Source organism: Chiloscyllium plagiosum, chromosome 6 (assembly GCF_004010195.1).
Source record: "Chiloscyllium plagiosum isolate BGI_BamShark_2017 chromosome 6, ASM401019v2, whole genome shotgun sequence".
NCBI lineage: Eukaryota > Metazoa > Chordata > Chondrichthyes > Orectolobiformes > Hemiscylliidae > Chiloscyllium > Chiloscyllium plagiosum.
Genome location: NC_057715.1, coordinates 119,708,531 through 119,730,173, shown reverse-complemented (window position 1 = coordinate 119,730,173; position 21,643 = coordinate 119,708,531). Strand labels below are relative to the sequence as shown.

Genomic DNA, 21,643 nt, shown 5'->3' with positions numbered 1-21,643 from the left:
CCGGAGGAAACCCACGCAGACACGGGGAGAATGTGCAAACTCCACACAGTCAGCTTGGACTTTTCTCTCTGGAGAGAAGGAGGAAGAGAGGAGACCTGATCGAGGTGTACAAAATGATGAGAGGAATAGATAGAGTCAATAGCCATAGACTTTTCCCCAGGGCAGGATTGACTGGTATGAGATGTCATAGTTTGAAGATATTAGGAGGAAGATATAAAGGAGACGTCAGAGGGAGGTTCTTTACGCAGAGAGTTGTGAATGCATGGAATGCGTTGCCAGTGGTGGTGGTGGAAGCAGAGTCATTAGGGACATTTAAGTGACTGCTGGACATGCACATGGATAGCAGTGAGTTGAGGGGTGCGTAGGTTAAGTTATTATATTTTACATTAGGATTAAACCTCGGCACAACATCGTGGGCCAAAGGGCCTGGTCTGTGCTGTACATTTCTATTCTATTCTCTCTATTCTACAACACTCCCCAGGACATTACTATTCTACAACACTCCCCAGGACATTACTATTCTACAACACTCCCCAGGACATTACTACTAAGTGTATAAGTCCTGTCCTGACTTGCTTTTCCAGAATGCAGCGCCTCACATTTATCTAAATTAAACTCCATCTGGCACTCCTCGGCGCATTGGCCCATCTGATCAAGATTCCACTGTACTCTGAGATAACCTTCTCCACTGTCCAGTACACCTCCAATTTTGGAGTCATCCACAAGTATTTACTGACCATACCTCCTTGTTATTTTAAGTGACGAATAAAGTTGATCCAGCATTGATCCCTGTGGAACACCGTTGGTCACAGGCCTCCAGTCTAAGCAACCCTCTACCACCACCCTTTGTCTCCTACCCTCAAGCCAATTTTATATCCAATTGACTATCTCTTCCTAGATCCCATGTGATCTAACCTTACCAACCAATCTACCATGCAGGACCTTGTTGAAGACATCGCTAAAGTCCCTGTAGACACCATCTACCGCACTACCCACATCCATATTTTTGGTCACATCCTCAAAAAACTCAATCAATTTACTAATAAATGCTGAAAGCAGACTTACCAAGGACTAAATTATTCATCTCAGTGTAACAGATTTGGAAAAAGGCAAGCAGCTAAATATTAGATATCTTAAGGAAGATGGGCACAGATATGCTGACTGACCATCTGTTACCTTTTGAATTGTTTCAGGACTATACTGAGGTTCATACTCTTCTTGGCATCCAGGATAGAGACCTAGGAACAGAAAGCATCGACCATTAGAATGTTCCCCAAACGACTGCCTTTCTCCTCGTGTCAGAGCTGAGAGTATCTCCCATAGCCACACCCACAATGATTGACAGCATCGATGTTAATCACAGCTGAGCAGGTGATAATGGTTCGATTCCCTCAGGGTCACTGAGGCAATATCCAGGGATGAATGGTAGTGTGACTACCCCAACTTCCCATGGACTGCCAAGGCAACTCACCACCACATTCTCCAGGGCAGCTAGGGACAGCAATAATCAGCAATGCTCACATTGATTCATTTTTCAGTGAAATACCTGGACCAATTAGAATCAACCTGCCTGGTTAAAAATATAAACAAAGTCTGGCAGTTAACTGTCAATGATCATTAATTGGTGCATTCTCCATGGCAACACCTTTACCGCCTAGAATCCACTCATCAAGTAAACAATCAGCAATCTCCTCTAACATTATATTACATAGATGTATTTTCCTCTTAAAATGGTATTCTTGTGAATGGTCCTGATGAGTGCAAGACAACACATTTCAACAAAATGAATCTTTGTTCGTGACATTCAGGTATGTACTATTACACAACAATATCCTCATGCTTTTGTTTAAACATTTCGAGGCTTTAAGAGTTGTTTCTGCCTAGAATCAACAGACTGGAATGCCTGCACAGAACAAGCTGCCCAGCTCTAAAACACCTCGAGGGTAAAATCCATGTGAATCCTAACTGCTCATCTGGAGGAGATTGACTGATGAAAAAATTCTCAACCTTTTATTTCTTGAGCAAGCTGTATCTGTCAAGACCCAAGATACAGCTGTTATTCTCAACAGGATAACTGTATCTAAACAGAATTCAAGTCCACACTTTTGTGTGTGAGGTTCATTTAGTTAGGCGCACTCCTTAAAACTCACACCCCACTGATTACTGGCTCCCCATTTTTGAATGGAAACAAATCAATTGCAATTAACTTTTCATTAATATATCCATCCCCTGTTCCCCCCATTCCATTAGTCTTCAGGCATTCCTTCATACCAGATTAGATAATGACTGATTCCCCCAAGGGAATATGAGACCATTCAGCCCCTTTAGCCTACTCCACAATTCCACAGGATCATAGCTGATCCAACATTCCTCACATTCACTTTCCAAACAATTTTGGAAGTTATTTGCAGGTCTGGGAGAGTGTGGCCCTGAGCTGTGGCAGGGCTGACTGCAGGGAGAGTAGGTGATGGCACATGGCTGCGAGTGTGGACCGGAGGATCTGGAAGGAGAACCGTTTCCAGAGGTTTGGTTTTGTAGTACTGGTTGTCCTGTTCAGGTCCAGATTATGTTGGTTTGCAGAGAGAGGAGGAGAACTTCTTCAAGATAGGCATCCTTGGAAGAGGTTAAAATCAACTAGGAGAAAGTGAGGACTGCAGATGCTGCAGATCAGAGTCGAGAGTGTGGTGCTAGAAAAGCACAGCCGGTCAGGCAGCATCTGAGGATCAGCATTCCTGATGAAGAACCTCATGCTCAAAACATCAACTTTCCTGCTCCTTGGATACTGCCTGACCGGCTGTCCTTTTCCAGCACCACACGTTTTGACTCTGATTTCCAGCATCTGCAGTTCTCACTTCCTCCTAGATTTTAGCAGTTAATTGTCAATCAAGTTAACTGGTGCATTCTCCATCACAATGCAAATGGGTTAAAGGTTATTGGGAATGTGGATTTGAGATTACAATCAAATCAGCCATGATTTTATTAAATAAAGGGGGAGGTTTGAGGGACCGAATGGTCTCCTCCTAGCCCTCATTTTTATTTTCCCACATTCATTACTACCATCAAATGTTATAAAAACCCATCAGGCTCATTATCCTGTCCTTCAGGGAAGGAACTGTGCCATCCTTACCTAGCCTAACCTGCACCTAACTTTAGAAGAAGGTTGACTCTTCTCCAACATTCCCTCTAAGTTGCTGTGGTTCTGGAAGTCACTGCCCCCACATGGATCCTAGGGAGCCACACAGACAGAAAGAACATTAGAGGGAACACTGCTTTTAACTATCTTCAATTCAGGCTGGTCTCTAATCAGGCCCACACTCTGTGAAAACATAAAGGGTACATTCCATCACTCATGGCCTTCCTGTCTTTCTGTTTCCCCTCTGTCCCACTAGAGTTCTGTCAGATGCAGGAGATATTGGTGTCCTTGGGGGTTACTCACCTGTTCCACTCCGTTTCTCTGTGGGGAGTTTGCTCGGAAGCTCCTTCGAACACTCAGTGTCTTCTGGTTGTCCCTGCGGCCAAACAGCTCCTCCATTCTCTCCGTGTCGATGGCAAAATGTTCCGGACATTTCTCAACTGTCCAGATGTTCTGCTTCCCAACCACCCGGTTCTGGGGAAGGGCTTCCCAATTAAACTTACGGAGTGTGGAACGCCGAGTCATTCTGGATCTCTGAATGCCTCCCACAGGCGGGGGAGGGGGTGGGGGAGGAGGTGGAGGAGGGGGTGGAGGTGGCAGAGGGGGTGGAGGTGGAGGAGGGTGAGGAGCGGAAATTACAAATGGGGTGTCCTGAGTGGGATGGGATGGTTGCCCTTGGTTACAGGGCTTGGGGTCAGGAGGTGGTTGCCCTTGGTTACCGTCCATGAGGTCAGAGGGCAGCTGCTCTTTGTCACTGGACTTGGGATCAAAGGGCAGTTGCCCTTGCTTACTCAGCTTGGGATCAGAGGGTAGTTGCCCCTGGTTACTGGGCTTGGGGTCAGAGGGCAGTTGTCCTTGGTTACCAGGCTTGGGGTCAGAGGGTTGAGTTGTTCTGGATTTTCCACGGCCCGAACCTGTCATTGTTGCCATGGTTACAGGGACCGTTCCTGAGTTGTACTACAAGTGATTCCAGAAACAAATCGATTCTGATCACATCAAGGCCTGAAAAGGCATCTTTCAAGGAATGGAGGAGAGTTTAACAGCAACTGGATCCAGTAGCCTTCAAACCAACTGAATTCCTGGAGAGGAAAAGACATCCCTATAGTTAACAACAACTTACAACTTGATAACACTTTCACCGCAAGGAAACATTCCAAACCACTTCACAGGGGCATTACAAAGAGCATCTCACGTCAAACCACATGAGGACAACACATTGAGAAGCTCAGTCAAGGAGTTTGAGAAGTGTTTTCAAGGTGGAGAGAGAGAGAGAGAGAGAGAGAGAGAGAGAGGCAGAAAGGTTTAGGAAATTCCTGAGTTTAGGGCCCAGGAGCGGAAGGCAGAGTGGTGGGTATTGAAGAGTGATGACGAGTATCAAAAATCAGGGAATTTCTAACAGCGGAAACCCTGAGACATGAGTGATGAGGAAACAGTTTACCTTCATCCCATTGTCCATGTTAAGCCTTCCTTTCACAGACTCCCTCTCATTCCCAGTTCATCTCATTCCCGATGAATGGAACACCATTCGGAGAAGTCAGGGTCTGAGTCCCACTGGGAATTCAGGATACTTAACAGGAGTTATGGATCTAAAACACTTGGGCCTAAGCTCAGACTGACAGGAAGGACTACGAGCTGAATACGTATGCAGAGCAATGAGTAAGACTGAGCTGAGTTTATCCCTGAGGCCTCCACACCCACTGGCATTAACCCTCACTGCACAGGTAACTATTTCCAGCTGGAAACCAGCCCAGGTAATTTAAAGGGACAGGCACCTCCTTCAATAAAACAGCCTCATGCAGTCTGTGAAAGAGATAGACGCGGCTGAGTGGAAGGGGCAGTGTGTGTCAACAGTCTGATGGTAAACTCCTGATCACTCACTCTCTCAGGACACTAACAGGGGGAGGGGAAACTGGATTGGACTCAATATTGTATACCCTCCCAGCCCCGGGTACAGACTGAGCCCATTCCCATGATCCCAGGTACAGACTGCGCCAATCCCCATGATCCTAAGTAAGACTGACCTTCCTGTGACTCTGGGTAGAGATTAACCCCTTCACAACCCCAGGAACAGACCCAACCTCCCTCCCACGAGACCTGGAGTGAATGATGTTCACTTTGGATGGATGGGAGTTGGGGGCATATATTCTCATTGAGGAGCAGAGAATCCAACCAGGAACTGATTCCAAGAAAGTACAAAATCCCACAGGAACCAAGGGAATGGCTGCAGTTATTTCCTTGAGTCATGGCATAGATTTATCCCTCAATATCACATTTGCTGTTTGTGAACTAGTTAGTTGCTGTGTTTTGCATGTTACACCAGTTACTATTTAAATCTCTTTCAGTGTCAGGAACTGCCCAGGGTACTCTGTAATTACTCAAAAGTAAATACATGTCTTTAATTATCTGTCACAAAGCCTGCAGGGCAGCTGTTGGCTTGTGCCACAAACACTAGGGGGAGCAGTTCCTGCACATACTCATTGTAAGCCTCAGATGGGGGTCATCTCCATTAAATAAGTTGGCTTGACACAGACTAACAATGAAGTTGGGTGGAAAGATAGATAGATGAATTGTTCAAAAATTAAGATGGTGGCCACAGTAGATTTTGGTGATGATACAATTGGAACAAGTCATAATTTATTAAAATAAAACCAAGTATAACATCACAGAGGGACTTCACAATTAAGAACATATTTGTACAAATAATGACAAAATATTGTCACTTTAGTTTACAGAATAAAACTGAAAGGCTTTCTGTTCCCTGTAACTTGTATCAAAGATCAACGATGACATGATGGAAGGGTGAAGTGATGAATGTTCCTTGGTTTGTCCTCCGTTTGTGGGGGGAGGGGGTGAGAGGAGTACGCTGGAATTCATATCTGACTGGTCCTGGAACCGTCCCAGAACTTCCAGATTTTTAAAAGACACAGATTCCCCATTTTCCATGTCCTTCGGACCCAGAGTGACAAAAGCATGGACCAGGATTCTGTACTGAACAAGAATCAAAACTGGGGACCCAGGTTCAATTCCACCCTCAGGCTACAGTCTGTGTGGAGTTTGCACATTCTCCCTGTGTCTGCGTTGGTTTCCTCCAGGTGCTCTGGTTTCATAGATCCCTACAATGTGGAAACAGGCCATTCAGCCCAACTCTCTGAGGAGCATTCAACCCAGACTCAACTCCCCCTCCCCTATCCCTGCAACCCCCATGGCTGATCTACCTAGCCTATACATTCCCAGACATTATAGGCAATTTAGCATGATCAATCCACCTAACCTACACACCTTTGGACTGTGGGAGGAAACTGGAGCACCTAGAGGAAACCCACACAGAACAGCGAGAATGTAGAAACTCCACACAGATAGTTGCCTGAGGCTGGAATTGAACCTGGATCCTTGATACTGTAAGGCAGCGGTGCTGACCAGAGCTACTGTACTGCCCCACAGTCCTCCCAGAGTGCAAAGATGTGCAGGTTGGGTGGACTGGCCATGGGAAATGCAGGGTTACAGGGATAGGGGAGGGAATTGGGTCTGGTGAGGATGCTCTTCAGAGGGTCAGTGTGGATTTAATAGGCCGAATAGCCTGCCTCTACACTGTAAGGATTCTATGAATCACTGTTTATTATAGATAATTGATCCTAGCTACAGATAAACTATTATAAACCAACATAGTCTATTGGTTAAACTCTCAAACCCCTTTATAAACACTCCTTCATACACATTCTGCCTACCCACCCAATAGTGAAGAAGGCAGAGGGAAGGAGAAGGCAGCTCAGTAGGACCTGCCCACGCAATTGCTGAGATGATCCTTTCACTGGAGCCGCAGTATGTTTAGTTTGTACTTAGAAAGCTCTCAGACTTAAAAGTTTGAGTTTACAACAACTGATGAGAGGAAGTGATGGAGCTATCTTCAGGATTGAGAAGCTTTTTACTGAGAAGCAGCAATGCTCCTTCCTTTCCAGAGGTTTGATAGCTTCTGCCTTGAAGTTCTCATCCACAAACTGGTCAATTCTCTGGAAGCCAGTCACTTATTGGCAGGCAAGGCAACCTTTGCCATCGGGGACTAGTCACCATTTTACAGACCAATGAGCTACTTGTTGCCAGTCAGACTTCAGATTCCTGAAGAAGGGCTCATGCCCAAAACGTCAATTCTCCTGCTCCCTGGATGCTGCCTGACCTGCTGCGCTTTTCCAGCAAAACATTTTCAGCCAGTCAGACCTTCACTTGTACCAAGTCCCTTGACTCCAGCTTGTCTATAACTCATGTTTTCCCCACTGCTTCCCCAACAGCTATGAAAACAGCACTTACAATAAGGGTCAGCTTACTTTAGAAAGTGCAGACAATCCTTGGTTTTAAAACAGTCCTTTTCCCATTTCAGTCCACAAACGAAAATACAAAAAAAATGAAGAGATGCAATCTTTAAAGATGAGGAGTTGCCTGACATGATGATTGCATTGTGGCCCTGTTCAGCCTCAGCACTGAGAGATGTTGCAGGGCAATTTGTTTCAGTCAGACTGTGGGAATCAGTGTGACACAAAGCAGTGATAGAATTGAATAACAGAACAGGCTTGAGGGACTGAATCGCCTCAGTGTGTTTGCTGATGTCAGTGTTATTAGATACTGACGGAATGCAAACACGTCTGAGCAGGTTCATGTCCCACCCTCTGAACAGCTGCAGCAATCTCTCTCTCACACACACTGGCTGACACTGGAAACTATTCCTGATTCAGGATTCCTGAAGCTCAGCCCAGCCCAGGAATTGAGAATGAGGGATAATGTCAAGAAACAGCATGGGTGTCAGGCTCTGAGTATCTGGGGTCCACACACTGGATTGCAAGATGAGAGTTCAGGGATTGGGGCAAGGAGAAGGATTTTTAAAATTATTTTATGGGATGTGGGTGGCACTGGCTGGTCTACATTTATTACCCATCCCTAGTTGTCCCTCGAAGATGGTGGTGAGCTGCCTTCTTGAACTGTTGCGGTTCACGTACTGTAGGCTGACCCATAATGCCATTAGGGAGGAAATTCCAGGATTTTGATCCAGTGACACTGAAGGAACAATAATATATTTCCAAGTCAGGATGGTGAGTGGCTTGAAGGGGAACTTTCAGGGGATGGTGTTCCCATGTATCTGCTGCCTTCGTCCTTCTAGATGGACGTGGTTATGGGTTTGGAAGGTGCTGCCTGAGGATCTTTGTTGAATTTCTGCAGTGTATCTTGTAGCTGATGCACACTGCTGCTACTGGAGGGAGTGGATGGTGGTGTGTTCCTGAAGGGAGCTGTCATCCCCCCAACCCCTGGACAGTGTGAAGCCATACCATATTAGCTCACAGAGGGACACTTGTCTTTAACACATAGACATTGATTCTAAGATCGGGAGCTGTACAGGACATTGATTAGATTAGATTAGATTACTTACAGTGTGGAAACAGGCCCTTCGGCCCAACAAGTCCACACCGACCCTCCGAAGCATAACCCACCCATTCCCCTACATTTACCCCTTTACCTAACACTACGGGCAATTTAGCATGGCCAATTCACCTGACCTGCACATCTTTGGACTGTGGGAGGAAACCGGAGCACCCAGAGGAAACCCACACAGACACGGGGAGAATGTGCAAACTCCACACAGTCAGTCACCTGAGTCGGGAACTGAACCCGGGTTTCTGGCGCTGTGAGGCAGCAGTGCTAACCACTGTGCCACCGTGCCGCCCACATTGGTTAGGTCACAGCTGGAGCACTGAGTGCAGTTTGCATCACCCCACTGGCTCTCCTTTGTCTAAATTGCTCATCACCTCCTTAAAGAATTCTAACAGATTGTCAGGCATGACCTCCCCTTGATGAAGCTGTGCTGACTCAGCTCTATTTTACTGAAAACATCAAAGTGTTCCAAAATCCAATCCTTAATAATGGGGTCTAAAATCTTACCGATGACCAATGTCATGTTAACCAGACAATAATTTCCTGTTTTCTGCTTCCCTCCTTTCCTGGGCACATGTGTCATATTAACCATTTTCCAGTCCACTGGGACCCTCCCTGACTCCAGTGATTCCTGAAAGATCACCCAGAATGCCTGTCCAATCTCCTCAGCTAACTCCTTCAGAACTCTGTTTTGTAGTCCATCTGCTCCAGGTGGTTTATCCACCTTCAGACCTTGCAGCTCCTCCAGCACTTTCTCCTTAGTGATAGCCACTACAAACACCTCTGCCCCCTGACCCTTGAAGTTCTGGTAAGCTGTTGGTCTGATTCATTCATGTCCTTCAGGGAAGGAAATCTACCATCCTTATCTAGTCTTGTCTAGAACAACAGTATTGTGGTTGACTCATACTTTTCTAATCAATTTGTTCAGACATGTTGATATTATACACCTCTGAAGAAAGTGGGACTTGAACCCAGGCCTCTGAGTCTAGGGGTAGGGACACAACCACAGCTCAACAAAAGGGCCCTCTGACAATTAATCCCCTTCCCCCTTCCAGTAATTAGGAATGTATGATAAATGCTGGGTCAACACCCACGTCATGAACAATGTTTGTAAAACAGCATTTACAATAATATTCCACAATCTCCTATTCTCATTCTTCCTTTGCTCAATTCTAAAATTCTCTCAATCTTCAGGCAATTTTATAAACCGCCTCTTCCTTTGATCTAATACTATCTTTAACTTCCCTTGTTAACTTTGATTCGGAGATGCCGGTGTTGGACTGGGGTGTATAAAATTACAAATCACACAACACCAGGTTATAGTCCAACAGGTTTAATTGGAAGCACTAGCTTTCAGAGCGCCGCTCCTCCACAACCACCTGATGAAGGAGCGTCGCTCCGAAAGCTCGTGTGCTTCCAATTAAACCTGTTGGACTATTACCTGGTGTTGTGTGATTTTTAACTTTGATTGTTTAAGTCTCTCATCTGTTAGAATGACCATGATAGTTTCACTTCTTTCAATGTAAATCACAAAACTTTTTTAAAAGTTACATTCTCAGGTTAACTGCAACAATTGGTGTCAACCCAGATTAGGTGTTGAGATGTTGAAGGTGTTAGCCCCTGTGCTCCCTGTCTGTGCCATAATGTTTAGACTGATTCTAATCTAAAAAGTGAGTTAACAGAGTTTTACATGGATTCATGTAGTTTTTGAGCAAAGTCCAATGTAACTCCGCAAATACAAATTCACCCCACAAACATATATGTGTATGTGAGTTTGTGTGAGAGAGAGTCTGGGGTGGGGGTTTATGAGTGTCTGTGAGAGAAAGTGTATGTGTGTGTGCGCGTGTGTGTGTGTGAGTGTAAAGTGTCTAAGTCTATGAGAGGATACATGTGTGATTGTGAAAGTGTGTCTGTGTATAGGGGTGACTGTGTGTGCGTGCACACGCATACAAGTGTCTGTGTGTGTTTGTATAGTGCAGTAGGGTCACCTGTAGTGTGACATGAACCCAAGGTCCCAGTTGAGGCCCTCCCTATGAGTACAGAACTTAGCTATCAGCCTCTGCTCGGCCACTTTTCGCTGATGCCTGTCCCGAAGTCCACCTTGGAGGATGGTTAGCCGAAGGTCCGAGGTAGAATGTCCTGGACCACTGAAGTATTCCCCAACTGGGAGGGAACCCTCCTGTCTGTTGATTGTTGTATGGTGCCCATTCATCCGTTGCCATAGCCTTTGTTCGGTTTCAACAATGTACCATGCTGTACAATGCACCAATGTGTTGCAGGCTGTGAAGAACATGGCGTAGTTTTTTGGCTCCTGGGAAGTGCTGGACAACGATGGGTACCCTGCCGGTTGCAGCGCGTGTCTATCTCCTGAGGAGATCATTACGGTTCCTTGCTGTGGCACATCGGAACTGGCGGTCTAAGAACTCACTTTTTAGATTAGAATCAGTCTAAACATTATGGCACAGACAGGGAGCACAGGGGGCTAACACCTTCAACATCGCAACACCTTATCTGTTCTGATACCAATTGTTACAGTTAACCTGAGAATGTAACTTTTAAAAAAAGTTTTGCGATTTACATATGAAAGATGTGAAACTATCATGGTCATTCTAATAGATGAGAGATTTAACAAACAATAAAGGTATTTTTCAATGTATAATTTCAGTTACACCACACTATAAACTTTTGCTATAAATTCTGTCTTACAATTGTGTCCTCCACAACCACCTGATGATTTGTAACTTTGTTAACTTTAGTTTCCTCGCTTTTCCTATTGGGTATTTTTGTCTTAAAAGAATGCAGGTGATTGAAATACAAACATTAATTCTTTAATCATATAGTTAATATTCAATTCCTTAATTACCAGGCATTTCCCATCTGCCATCAAATCTTTCAATATATTTTCCAATCCACCGCAGCCTACTTTCTCATCACACCTTCATAATTTCCCTTCTTTAGATGAGATCCGGGGTTTCAGAGTGAACTACACCTTGCCCAAATTTAATGTAAAACTCTGTTGCAGTATGGTTACAGAAGGCTAGAAGGTGTCAAAAGAGGAATAGATGCTACAAAACTGTTGAATGTATAAGTTAGGAACATAGTGTCAGGAGTTGGTCGTTCAGCCCATTGAGCTTGCCCTGCCATTCCATACAATCATGGTTGGACCCCGTACTCCATTGGTCATCAGAAGTCTATCGACCTCAACCTTAAATATACTCAAAGACTAAGCTCCCACAGAACTCTAGAGAGTTCTAAACATTCACTAACATCTGAGCAAAACCAGAAATTCTCCTCATCTCTGTATCAAATGATTCCCCCCTTAATTTTAAACTCTGACATCTGCTCACCCAGGGGGAACATCTCACCTGCTGCTGTCCTGTCTCTTCCTTTCAATGAGATTCCTTCTCATTCTTCAAAACCCGAGAGTGTATTGGCCCCAATCCCTAATAAATGCTAAACAGTGAGTGAGCTCTGCTCATGGATAAGGACCTTGTGAAGGCACATTAACTAAAGGTGAGCTTCGGGTGGATGCAGTTTTGCCAGAAAGCAGCCAAGGAAATTAGAGTGAAAAGAGTGAGCTTTCATGGAGGTTTCAGTATGTGAGAGATTGTTGTTGAAGGTGAAAGGATTGAGTCTTTATTTGCTAATTTATCTATTTTGCAATCAGACCATTTAATTTGCTCTTGTACAGTATAAATTAGTGTTTTCCTTTTTAGTGAATTTTGTTAAAAGTACATCAGCAGCCTCGTGTATTCAATGCACAGTAATTAAATTACAAAGAGAAAACGAATGGTCCACCCAAATCAGATTCTGCGATTGGACTTCCCATCAGCCAGGATCAGGAGACCCTCAGCAGGAGCTGAGGAGCCTGAATAGGTGCAATCAATGATGTTGTGATCTAACTAAAATCATAACTGAGTGACTAAACAAAGACATGTACCCCTAGCTGTTTTGAAACATCACTAACTCAGAAGGGAATTGCCCATTTCCTGACAAGCTCAATGTCTCAGCCAGGCCAAGCGGAGTCCTGAGCCAGGCCACACTCTGCTTTTTGATTGGTGTCTGGTTTGCCTGGTCAGCGAAGAAGCTGTCTGCTCACTTCAGCCACCAGCCTGGACCTGGAGTGAGCAGCTGAGAATAAAAATACACTCACACACTCAACAAATCGCACACTTCATTGCCTCAAAAATGGAGATGGAAGGGAATTTATTTTATAAAATCACCAGTTGTATACTTTAAGATTATAAACTGAAGGGTCTAGAAACAGCAGAAACAGCAGGCTGAGTGTGGAGGGAGATGGGGGGGGGGGGGGGGGGAAGAGGGAAGTGGCAGGAGCGGTCTCAGGGAGCAATGGGTCTCAGGAATGTTGCTGTCCAATTGTATCCCCATCTCTCCCAATCCTGACAACTCTTATTTCCAGAATTCCCCAGCGTACCTGGTTTTTGCTGTTTATTTGATTTGTTTCTTTCATAGTAATAAATTTAAACATCACAAACAGTACATACAGAAAATGCAGAGTTAAAGATTTTTTTTAATACACCACAGAATTCTCACTCTGCAAACATTTCCAATACTTGGGGACTCCCCCCAAAGTGACAACACTTGTGGATGTTTGAACTGATTCCATCTAACAGCCAAACCCCCTCTCCTCCACTCAGCTTCAATAAATACTCTAGGTTTGGGAAATTCCCCATTCATGGGACAACCTTTAACTATGGTGCTCCCGGTAAAGATGCTCACCCCCACTGGGGGTGGGACGGAGGGAGGGGGTGGGAGCTGGTCTTGATGGAGGAGCCCGAACAATGGCCTCACCAACTGGCAGCTCCATGTGTCTGGAAGGTTCATTCCCCTCCCCCCCTTTAGAATTAAGCAACTAAATAAATCAAGATCCCCTTTAAATAACTTGTTCCCCACGAAACTCAGCACCCCCAGGACCAGAGCCCAAAGACTTTGGGGAACCGGGATGTTTTGGGAGGGTGACTCATGTTCCAAACTTCCAGGTATCACCACACCCACAGACCTCCAGGAATCTGGAAAGCCTCTGTGGTCCCTAGACTGAATATTTACAAACGAGGAGCATGCTTGAAGCTCTGACACAGTCCCATCGTACCTTAGTGTTTGCTTTAGTGTAAGATTACAAAGCCAAGAAATCTGGAAATGATTTGAGTTTAAGCAACCAGGAAATTTCCCCTAAAATTCTAACATGTCTGAGAGTTTGTTTCAAACACATGGAATCAAATGGTAAATTTTTGAGTTTTTTTTTGTATTTAATGCAGCTTCCTCATTGCCTGGCTCTGCTTCCCTCAGGTCCTGCTCCAAACTAGTTTTGTTGTCACTGTTCCTCCAGCCACGATGGTTTTTCAGAGCTCGACACCTTCATCTTCACATTGAATTGTTTGAGGGTTTGCTCCAATTGCTGCTGGTTCCCAGCGAAGTAGGCCGAGATGGCATTGTGGAACAGCAGTAACTGTTTGTGCATCACTTTCACCTGCCGGGGAAACCACACACACACACAGGGTCAGAGACCCCCAGGGTCAGAGCCCCCTCAACCACCCACCCGCAGGGTCAGAGTTCCCATTCCCACCCCCACCCAAGGTCAGTGCACCCCAGCATCAGCTCCCTCCTCCATCCCCATGGGTTAGGGAGATCTTGCATACCCTCCCCCACACCCACCAACTCAGAGACCCTATCGCTCTAACGGGTCAGAGACTCTGAAACCCCAGATCAGACACAGATCTATCACCTCACTCCTAATCTAAAAGACTACCACCTACAGATCAGAAAGACATCACACCTCCCTAGGACAGAGCAGTTAGGGACTGGAATGTACTGTCTGAGAGTGTGGGGGGAGGCAGGTGGAAATTAGATCATTTGCAGTGTTGGTGGAAATAGGAAGAATAAAGCTTTGAGCTGAATCCTTCTTGTAGAACCAGCACAAATACTAGACAAAGTACCCTCCATCTGTGCTGCACGCATTCTAGATCTGATTCCACCACCACCCACCTTGGTATCTCCACGGCCCTAGTACAAAACAACCACCATCCCCAACAATTAGCACCTTATTCTCCTCCAGGAATTTTAGCTTGATGGTGACATCACTGCGTAATCTCTCGTACTTCTCCTTATGCACCAGAAACAGCTGCTGTGCCAGGTCGATCTTCGACAGGGTCAGTGAATCACGGGGTCCCAGGTTCAACTCCTCAAGATCCGTGCGATAAGCATCATACTCCAATCTGAAATAGACAGCACAGGGTTAGATACAGAGTAAAGCTCCCTCTACACTGCCCCTACATGTACCATCAATACTGGATACTTCCCCTGCAAATTCCTCTCTGGCGCTGAGCATGTGCCAAAGCCCAGAGTGAGCTGGAAACACAACAATTGGATCTCTCACTCTTAGCTACAGAGAACAGTGTCAATCGCCCCGCACTATTGTGTCGCCTACAAACATTACATTCAAAATAAAACAAAGATCTGCGGATGCTGGATATCAGAAAGAAAAACAAACAGCTGGAAAAACTCAGCAGGTCAGGCAGCATCTGTGGAGAGAAATCAGAGTTAACCTGTTGGATCCGGTCTGAACAAGGGTCACTGAACCCGAAACGTTAACTGTGATTGCTCTCCACAGATGCTGCCTGACCTGCTGAGTTTTTCCAGCAAATTCTGCTTTTGTAACACTACATTCCTTGTGCTTCCCCCACTAGACTGGCTGCCTGTATCACGGTGACATGGTTAGTTCAATCAAGTACCTTGCAATGCCAGTTCTAACACCACAGTTCTTGTGCAAACTGGGGGCTCAAGATGTCTTGCTTGTCTGGATAGAGGTTTGGCTGGCTAACAGGAAGCAGAGAGTCAGCATTAATGGGACTTTGGCCAATTGGTTGGATGTGGCAAGTAAAATCGCACAGGTTCTGTGCAAAGGCTTCAATCACTTATGAGGGAAGCAAATAACTGGTAATGAAATTCACCGACATTACCAGGATCGGTGGGAAAGTGTGCTGAAGACAACATAAGGAAGAATACAGACTCAGGGACAGATTGAGTGAGTGGGGAAAAATCTGACAGATGGAGCATGTTGATTTTGAGGTTTTCAAAATCAGGAATGAGCGAGACATGCCAATAGGGTGAAGCTGTTTCCATTCGTTAAAAAAGACAAAAACAAGACAGAATAGTTTTAATGTGATGTCCAAGTGAAGCAAGGATGATGAGAGAAAAAAAAGCTTTTCCATTCAGGAAGGTAGTTATGGTGTGGAATACACTGCTTGGAAATGTGGTGGAGGCAGCTTCAATTCAAGAGGCCACCAGATAGATACTTGGAGAGAAATAGTGTGCAGGGATATGGAGACAAGGCAGGAGATTGGCACTAGGGGATAAAACTGGTGCAGACATGGTGGACTGACTGGCCTCCTTTGGCACTATAACAATTCTGTGCTTTTGTGATGTGGGAAAATGTGAAGTGAAGTGTGAAATTCTGAGGCACAGAGGGATTCAGAGGGAGCTAACACCGGAGTCACAAGTTACTGCACATGGGCTCTGTCCTCTATTACAAGAGGAACCAGACATCAACGTGAGAATGTTACGCTGTAGTTATGAAGGGCATTTAATTGACTGCATGCAATTTTAAGCTCCTAGTGGAAGGACAGATGTAAATGCATTGCAGGTTAGAGGTGGTTTACTGGACTGATCCCTGGAAGGAGTGGGTTTTTAGATTAGATTAGATTCCCTACAGTGTGGAAACAGACCCTTTGGCCTAACAAGTTCACATTGACCCTCTGAAGAGTAACCCACCCAGACCCATTTCCCTCTGACTAACACACCTAACACTATGGGCAATTTAGCATGGCCAATTCACGTGACCTGCACATCTTTGGACTGTGGGAAGAAATTGGAGCACCCGGAGGAAACCCACACAGACACAGGGAGAACGAGCAAACTCCACACAGAGAGTCGCCCGAGGCTGGAACTGAACCCAGATCCCTGGCATTGTGAGGCTGCAGTGCTGACAACTGAGCCACCGTGTTTTAAGAGGAAGATTTGGACAGACTGGGCTTGTTTCCACTGGAGTTTAACCGAGTTGAGGGGTGACTAAGATCACACACAATCAGGTGGTCACAGTAAAGCTAGTCTAGAGAAGATCTCTTCCACTGAGCCTGCACTGACCGGACTCGTACTTTCAGTCTGTGCCCATGTCACATCTTCAGGAGGCCATTCAGTCTTCCACCCTTTCCTGTTCTTTTGGTAAACCTTGCCTGATCTGTATTACAACATCCTTTCCCTCTACTGGCTCCAGACCTTTACCAACTATCTGTGTACTGATGTATTTATATGGACCTCTGCACCAAGTTTTCTCAGGTAGTGAGTTTGACTCCCCACTCCATTTGTGTGTGGAGGTATTCCCTGACATCACCGCTGAACAACACAGCTCAAGTTTGAAGGTTCTGACCCTTGACCTGAAATTCTTTCCCCCAAAAGTAAATAGTTTCTCAATGGTAGAAGACCTTCCAATCATCTTAAACATCTCAATCTTTTAAAATTAAGGCAATAGAAAATAATTCTGCCCTCTTAGTTGAAGCCTTTTACCCTCAGTCAGGTGAGTATTTGTTTCCTGAGTTCCTCAGCCTGCTCTATACTGTAATGGTCTCACCTGGCATTCTCAAACAGTTTGACAGTGAGCAGCGTATCTTCCATTGTCTTGTTGACCAGAGTGTTGATGCTCGATACAAAGAAGTTGATGGCTCCAAGCAATGTCTCCCCATTCTTACACAGCAGCTTCTGAGTATCAGCGTTATGTCCAAACTCCTCCTGTGTGGGGCATGACAGATACAGATAGAGAGAGAGAGAGAGAGAAAAAAAAAAGTTAACCCCAGGGTCAGCACAGGGACATGGACACCCACCACGGTCAGCACAGGGAACACCAACACCTCCCACCGGTAGCAAGACAAACCATACTCTCAGCCCGGTCGGTGTCTGTTGCCCGTGTCCATTGTGTACCTGGAGTTCGGGGGATTTCTGACTGAGATCAGAGAAAGACTCGCCCAGGGCCCGCTGTGTCTGCACCAGGTTGTAGAAATGGTTTGTGAGCGCTCGGGCAAGCCGCAGCACATTCTCGTATTTCCTCTTTGTGTCACGTAGGAGCTCGATCTGAGCTTCAAGTTCCAGGTCCACTGTCCGAGAGCCTCGACCAAACCTCTCCGAGATCAACTGCTTTGTACACTACAGACACAGCCAATGGTAATGTCTGTTAGACTGAAGTATTGGCATTAGCTCTGACTCTGTCACACAACCAACAATCTCAGATCATTCAGCAGCTGCCAGCTCTCAGACACACGTTATAAGAATGCAGAAAGTGAAAGCCTGGACTGCCCAATACTGCCACATTGAACCACACAGACCACATGTATTTCTGACCACAAACCTCAACACCACAAACATGATGGTGCTATCAGCATCAGTGCAATCTGACACACCAACACCTGGTTGTGGAGGTGGGAGGACAGCTTTTTAAAATTCATCTACAGGATGCCATCAGTGTTGCCCAGTCCAGCCCAGCCCAGCATATTACCACCTATCCATAACTGCCTTCGGACTGAATGGTTGGTCAGGCCATTTGAGAGGACAGTTAAGAGTCAACCACATTGCGGTGGGTCTGGAGTCATGTGTCAGCCTGAGTAGGTAAGGATGGCAGTTTTCCAACAACTGATAACGGGTTCCTGATCATCATTAGACTCTTAATTCCAGATTTTTATTGAATTCAAATTCAGCCATCTGTTGTGCTGGGACTTGAACCGGAGTGCCCAGAACATTACCCAGGTCTCTGGATTAATTGTCCAGGCTCACCTCCCCTGAGGTAGGCCAGACCAGGTAAGGACAGTAGATTTCCTTCCCTCAAGGACATTGGTGAATCGGATAGGTTTTTACAATAATTAACACGAAGGTGACAGTGCCGTGGTATTATCACTGGACTGTAATCCAGTGACCCAGGTAACATTCTGGGTCACCATGGTGGGATTCGAGCTATGTCCCTTGAATAATTAACAGGGTTCTGAATTAACCTTATCAATGTCCCACTGCCTCCCCCTTATCTTGAACCAGTGCAGTCCATGTGCTGTAAGTTGACCCACAATGCCCTTGGGGAGGGAATTCCAGGATTTTGATCCAGAGACAGTGAAAGAACGGCGATATATTTCCAAGACAGGATGGTATTCACACACTAACACTCCCTTAACTTGGTAAGCAGTGAGAACCTGCTCTTTCAAAGAAGGCTAGATAAAGCAATTTCAACAGCAGGACATTGGGATACAGCACTAACAGGTACAGTGTCCATGTGCATCTGGAAACAGAGTAAAGGTTGGTGATTGGTGATCTGGGATGTGCAAGCTGGGGAGAATGGTGCAGCTATACCAGTACAGGAAGGGTACAGTTTAAATAAAAACAGAGAATGCTGGAGAAACTCAACAGGTCTGGCAGCATCTGTGGAGAGAGAAACAGATTTAACATTTTGATTTCATATGACTTGCCGCCTTTTGTTCTGGGCACCCTCCCTATCTGTTCCAATCATTCCCTTCTCCCTCTGTCAACAGCAGGAAAACAGTTTTCCAGCACCTTTTGGTTCTGAAATGCCATGCAGTGAAAGAGATCTGCAGAACAGAATAAGGCCCTTCAGCCCATCATGCCCATGCCAGTCAAAAACAACCACCTAACGATCCTGAACTCATTTCTCAGTACTTGGCCCTTTGCCTTGTCTGCCTTGGCATTGCAAGTGCCTTTCCCACCCTCACAGGCAGTGAGTTCCAGATTCCCACCACCCTCTGGGTGAAAAAGTATTTCCTCACATCCCCTCTAAACCTCTCGCCCCTTCCCTTAATCTACATCGTCTTGTTATTGATGTCTCCATCAAGGGAAAAAGTTTCTTCCTGTCTACCCTGTTTGTGTTCTTATCATTTCATAAATCTCAATCATGTCCCCCTCAGTCTCCTCTGCCTTAAGGAAAACAGCCCCACGCTGTCCATTCTCTCTTCATCACCAAAAGTCTGCAGCCCAGGCAACATCCCGGTAAATCTCCCTCTGCCCCCTCTCCAGTGCTATCACATTTCCCCTCTAATGTGGAATCCTGAACTGTAAACAGTTAGGCTGTTTCAGCATAACTATACACTACCCCCACCCCTATCCCACCCCCCACAAACTCTTAAATTCCATGCCTTGACTGATAAAGGCCAGTAGCTGAAAATGTGTTGCTGGAAAAGCGCAGCAGGTCAGGCAGCATCCAGGGAACAGGAGAATCGACGTTTCGGGCATAAGCCCTTCTTCAGGAATCCTGAAGAAGGGCTTATGCCCAAAACATCGATTCTCCTGTTCCTTGGATGCTGCCTGACCTGCTGCGCTTTTCCAGCAACACATTTTCAGCTCTGATCTCCAGCATCTGCAGTCCTCACTTTCTCCCTAATAAAGGCCAGTATACCATATGCCTTCATTTTTATCCATCTGCCCTGACATCTTAAGGGACCGGTGTAGAAGTACATCAAGGTCTCTCTGATCCTCTGTGCTTCCCAGGGTCCTACCATTCGTTTTCCATTCTCTTGCCTAAGTGCATCACCACACATTCATCCAGGCCGAAGTCCATATTTGATTTGAAACATTAACTTTCCACACTGTAAAGTAATCTAATCTAAAAAAACTTTATTCTCTCCACAAACACTGCCAGCCTTGCCGAATCTCTGCAGTATTTTTGGTTTCTATTTCAGATGTACAGAATCTGCAGTATCTTGCTTTTATCTGGGGGACAGTCTAACATGGGTCCTGATGTGCAGGTCTGGGGGGACATAGGTTAGCATGGGGAGTTACCCCATAACACAGATCACTCCCCTCCACTCACCTTGTAGGTGTTGATTCCCCACTTTTTCACAATGTCAAACTTCTCACCAGCGATCCCCCGGGATGACTCCTCACTGCCGGTCATCGGACCACTCTGCGATTGGTGAAGGTTACTACACCCTGGAAGGTGATACACACAAGAGACAAGATTACAGCAACCCCCAGCATTCTGCTTCAGCTCTGACCCGGGACCGGGGAACTCTGCTCAGCTCTGACCCGGGACCGGGGAACTCTGCTCAGCTCTGACCCGGGACAGGGGAACTCTGCTCAGCTCTCACCCGGGACAGGGGAACTCTGCTCAGCTCTCACTCGGGACAGGGGAACTCTGCTCAGCTCTGACCCGGGACCGGGGAACTCTGCTCAGCTCTGACCCGGGAGAACGCAGGACAGGATGCAGCATTCTAGACTGAGAAACAAAGACTCTCAGCTTTCCCAAAAAGAATGGAACATCATTAACCCATACAGAATCACCACTGTCCTCCACAAAAATCCTTCACATGCAGGGAATTTAATCAGCTGGCCTGAGAGGTGAAGAACACTCCAATATTAACAGAGGGACACCACTACAACAAAAAACGCCTTTATTCCCCAGTCATTCCCACATTTGTTTCTGGTCACAAGCAGAGACGAAAAAGACTAAAAGGGACAAATGAGGCATGAAGTGGAAAATGAACAGACACAAAATCGGGTGTGTTTCCAGACAGAGGAGTGCTTTTTTCGGTGGGGAGGGGGAGGGTGGGGGGTTTGCGGTGCAGGATCGATACTCCTGTCTGACTGTTGGGAAGTCAGTTTGAATTGTATGTGATCAGTTGGTGTAAGAAGCTGAGATGGACAGTGATTTTGAGGGTATTGGCTAAATCTGACAGATACTGTGGCTTCTCATTTACTTAATGTGGGAGAATGGTAAGTAACAAGAGGTGAACAGGGAAATGGAGAGCAGTCACTGCTTGCTTGGCCTTAGGGAGAGATCTTTGAGGAGAAAGTGAGGTCTGCAGATGCTGGAGATCAGAGCTGAAAATGTGTTGCTGGAAAAGCGCAGCAGGTCAGGCAGCATCCAGGGAACAGGAGAATCGACGTTTCGGGCATAAGCCCTTCTTCAGGAATGAGGAAAGTTTGTCCAGCAGGCTAAGATAAAAGGTGGGGAGGAGGGACTTGGGGGAGGGGCGTCGGAAATGTGATAGGTGGAAAGACGTCAAGGTGAAGGTGATAGGTCAGACTGGGGTG

The 21,643-nt window shown here is 45.9% G+C and overlaps 2 protein-coding genes across 8 annotated transcripts in view; both read right to left on the bottom strand.

Moving 5' to 3' along the window:
- The window catches only part of LOC122551094 (FH2 domain-containing protein 1-like), a 40,397-nt gene extending 35,963 nt beyond the window's left edge, over positions 1 to 4,434 (bottom strand). The window contains exons 1-2 of the mRNA XM_043692737.1: positions 3,437 to 4,434; positions 1,177 to 1,238 (exon numbers count right to left, since the gene is read on the bottom strand). Of these exons, the coding sequence (XP_043548672.1) occupies positions 1,177 to 1,238; positions 3,437 to 4,063 (689 nt within the window). The 5' untranslated portion in view covers positions 4,064 to 4,434. The remainder of the gene's footprint in view (positions 1 to 1,176; positions 1,239 to 3,436) is intronic.
- An 8,303-nt stretch (positions 4,435 to 12,737) lies between these two features.
- The window catches only part of LOC122550997 (arfaptin-2-like), a 43,091-nt gene continuing 34,185 nt past the window's right edge, over positions 12,738 to 21,643 (bottom strand). For all 7 annotated transcript variants that reach the window (XM_043692593.1, XM_043692594.1, XM_043692595.1 and 4 more), the window contains 5 exons: positions 20,421 to 20,539; positions 17,540 to 17,761; positions 17,193 to 17,350; positions 14,607 to 14,781; positions 12,738 to 14,036 (listed from right to left, as the gene is read on the bottom strand). In XM_043692593.1, coding sequence (XP_043548528.1) covers positions 13,881 to 14,036; positions 14,607 to 14,781; positions 17,193 to 17,350; positions 17,540 to 17,761; positions 20,421 to 20,539 — 830 coding nt within the window. In that variant the 3' untranslated portion in view covers positions 12,738 to 13,880. The remainder of the gene's footprint in view (positions 14,037 to 14,606; positions 14,782 to 17,192; positions 17,351 to 17,539; positions 17,762 to 20,420; positions 20,540 to 21,643) is intronic.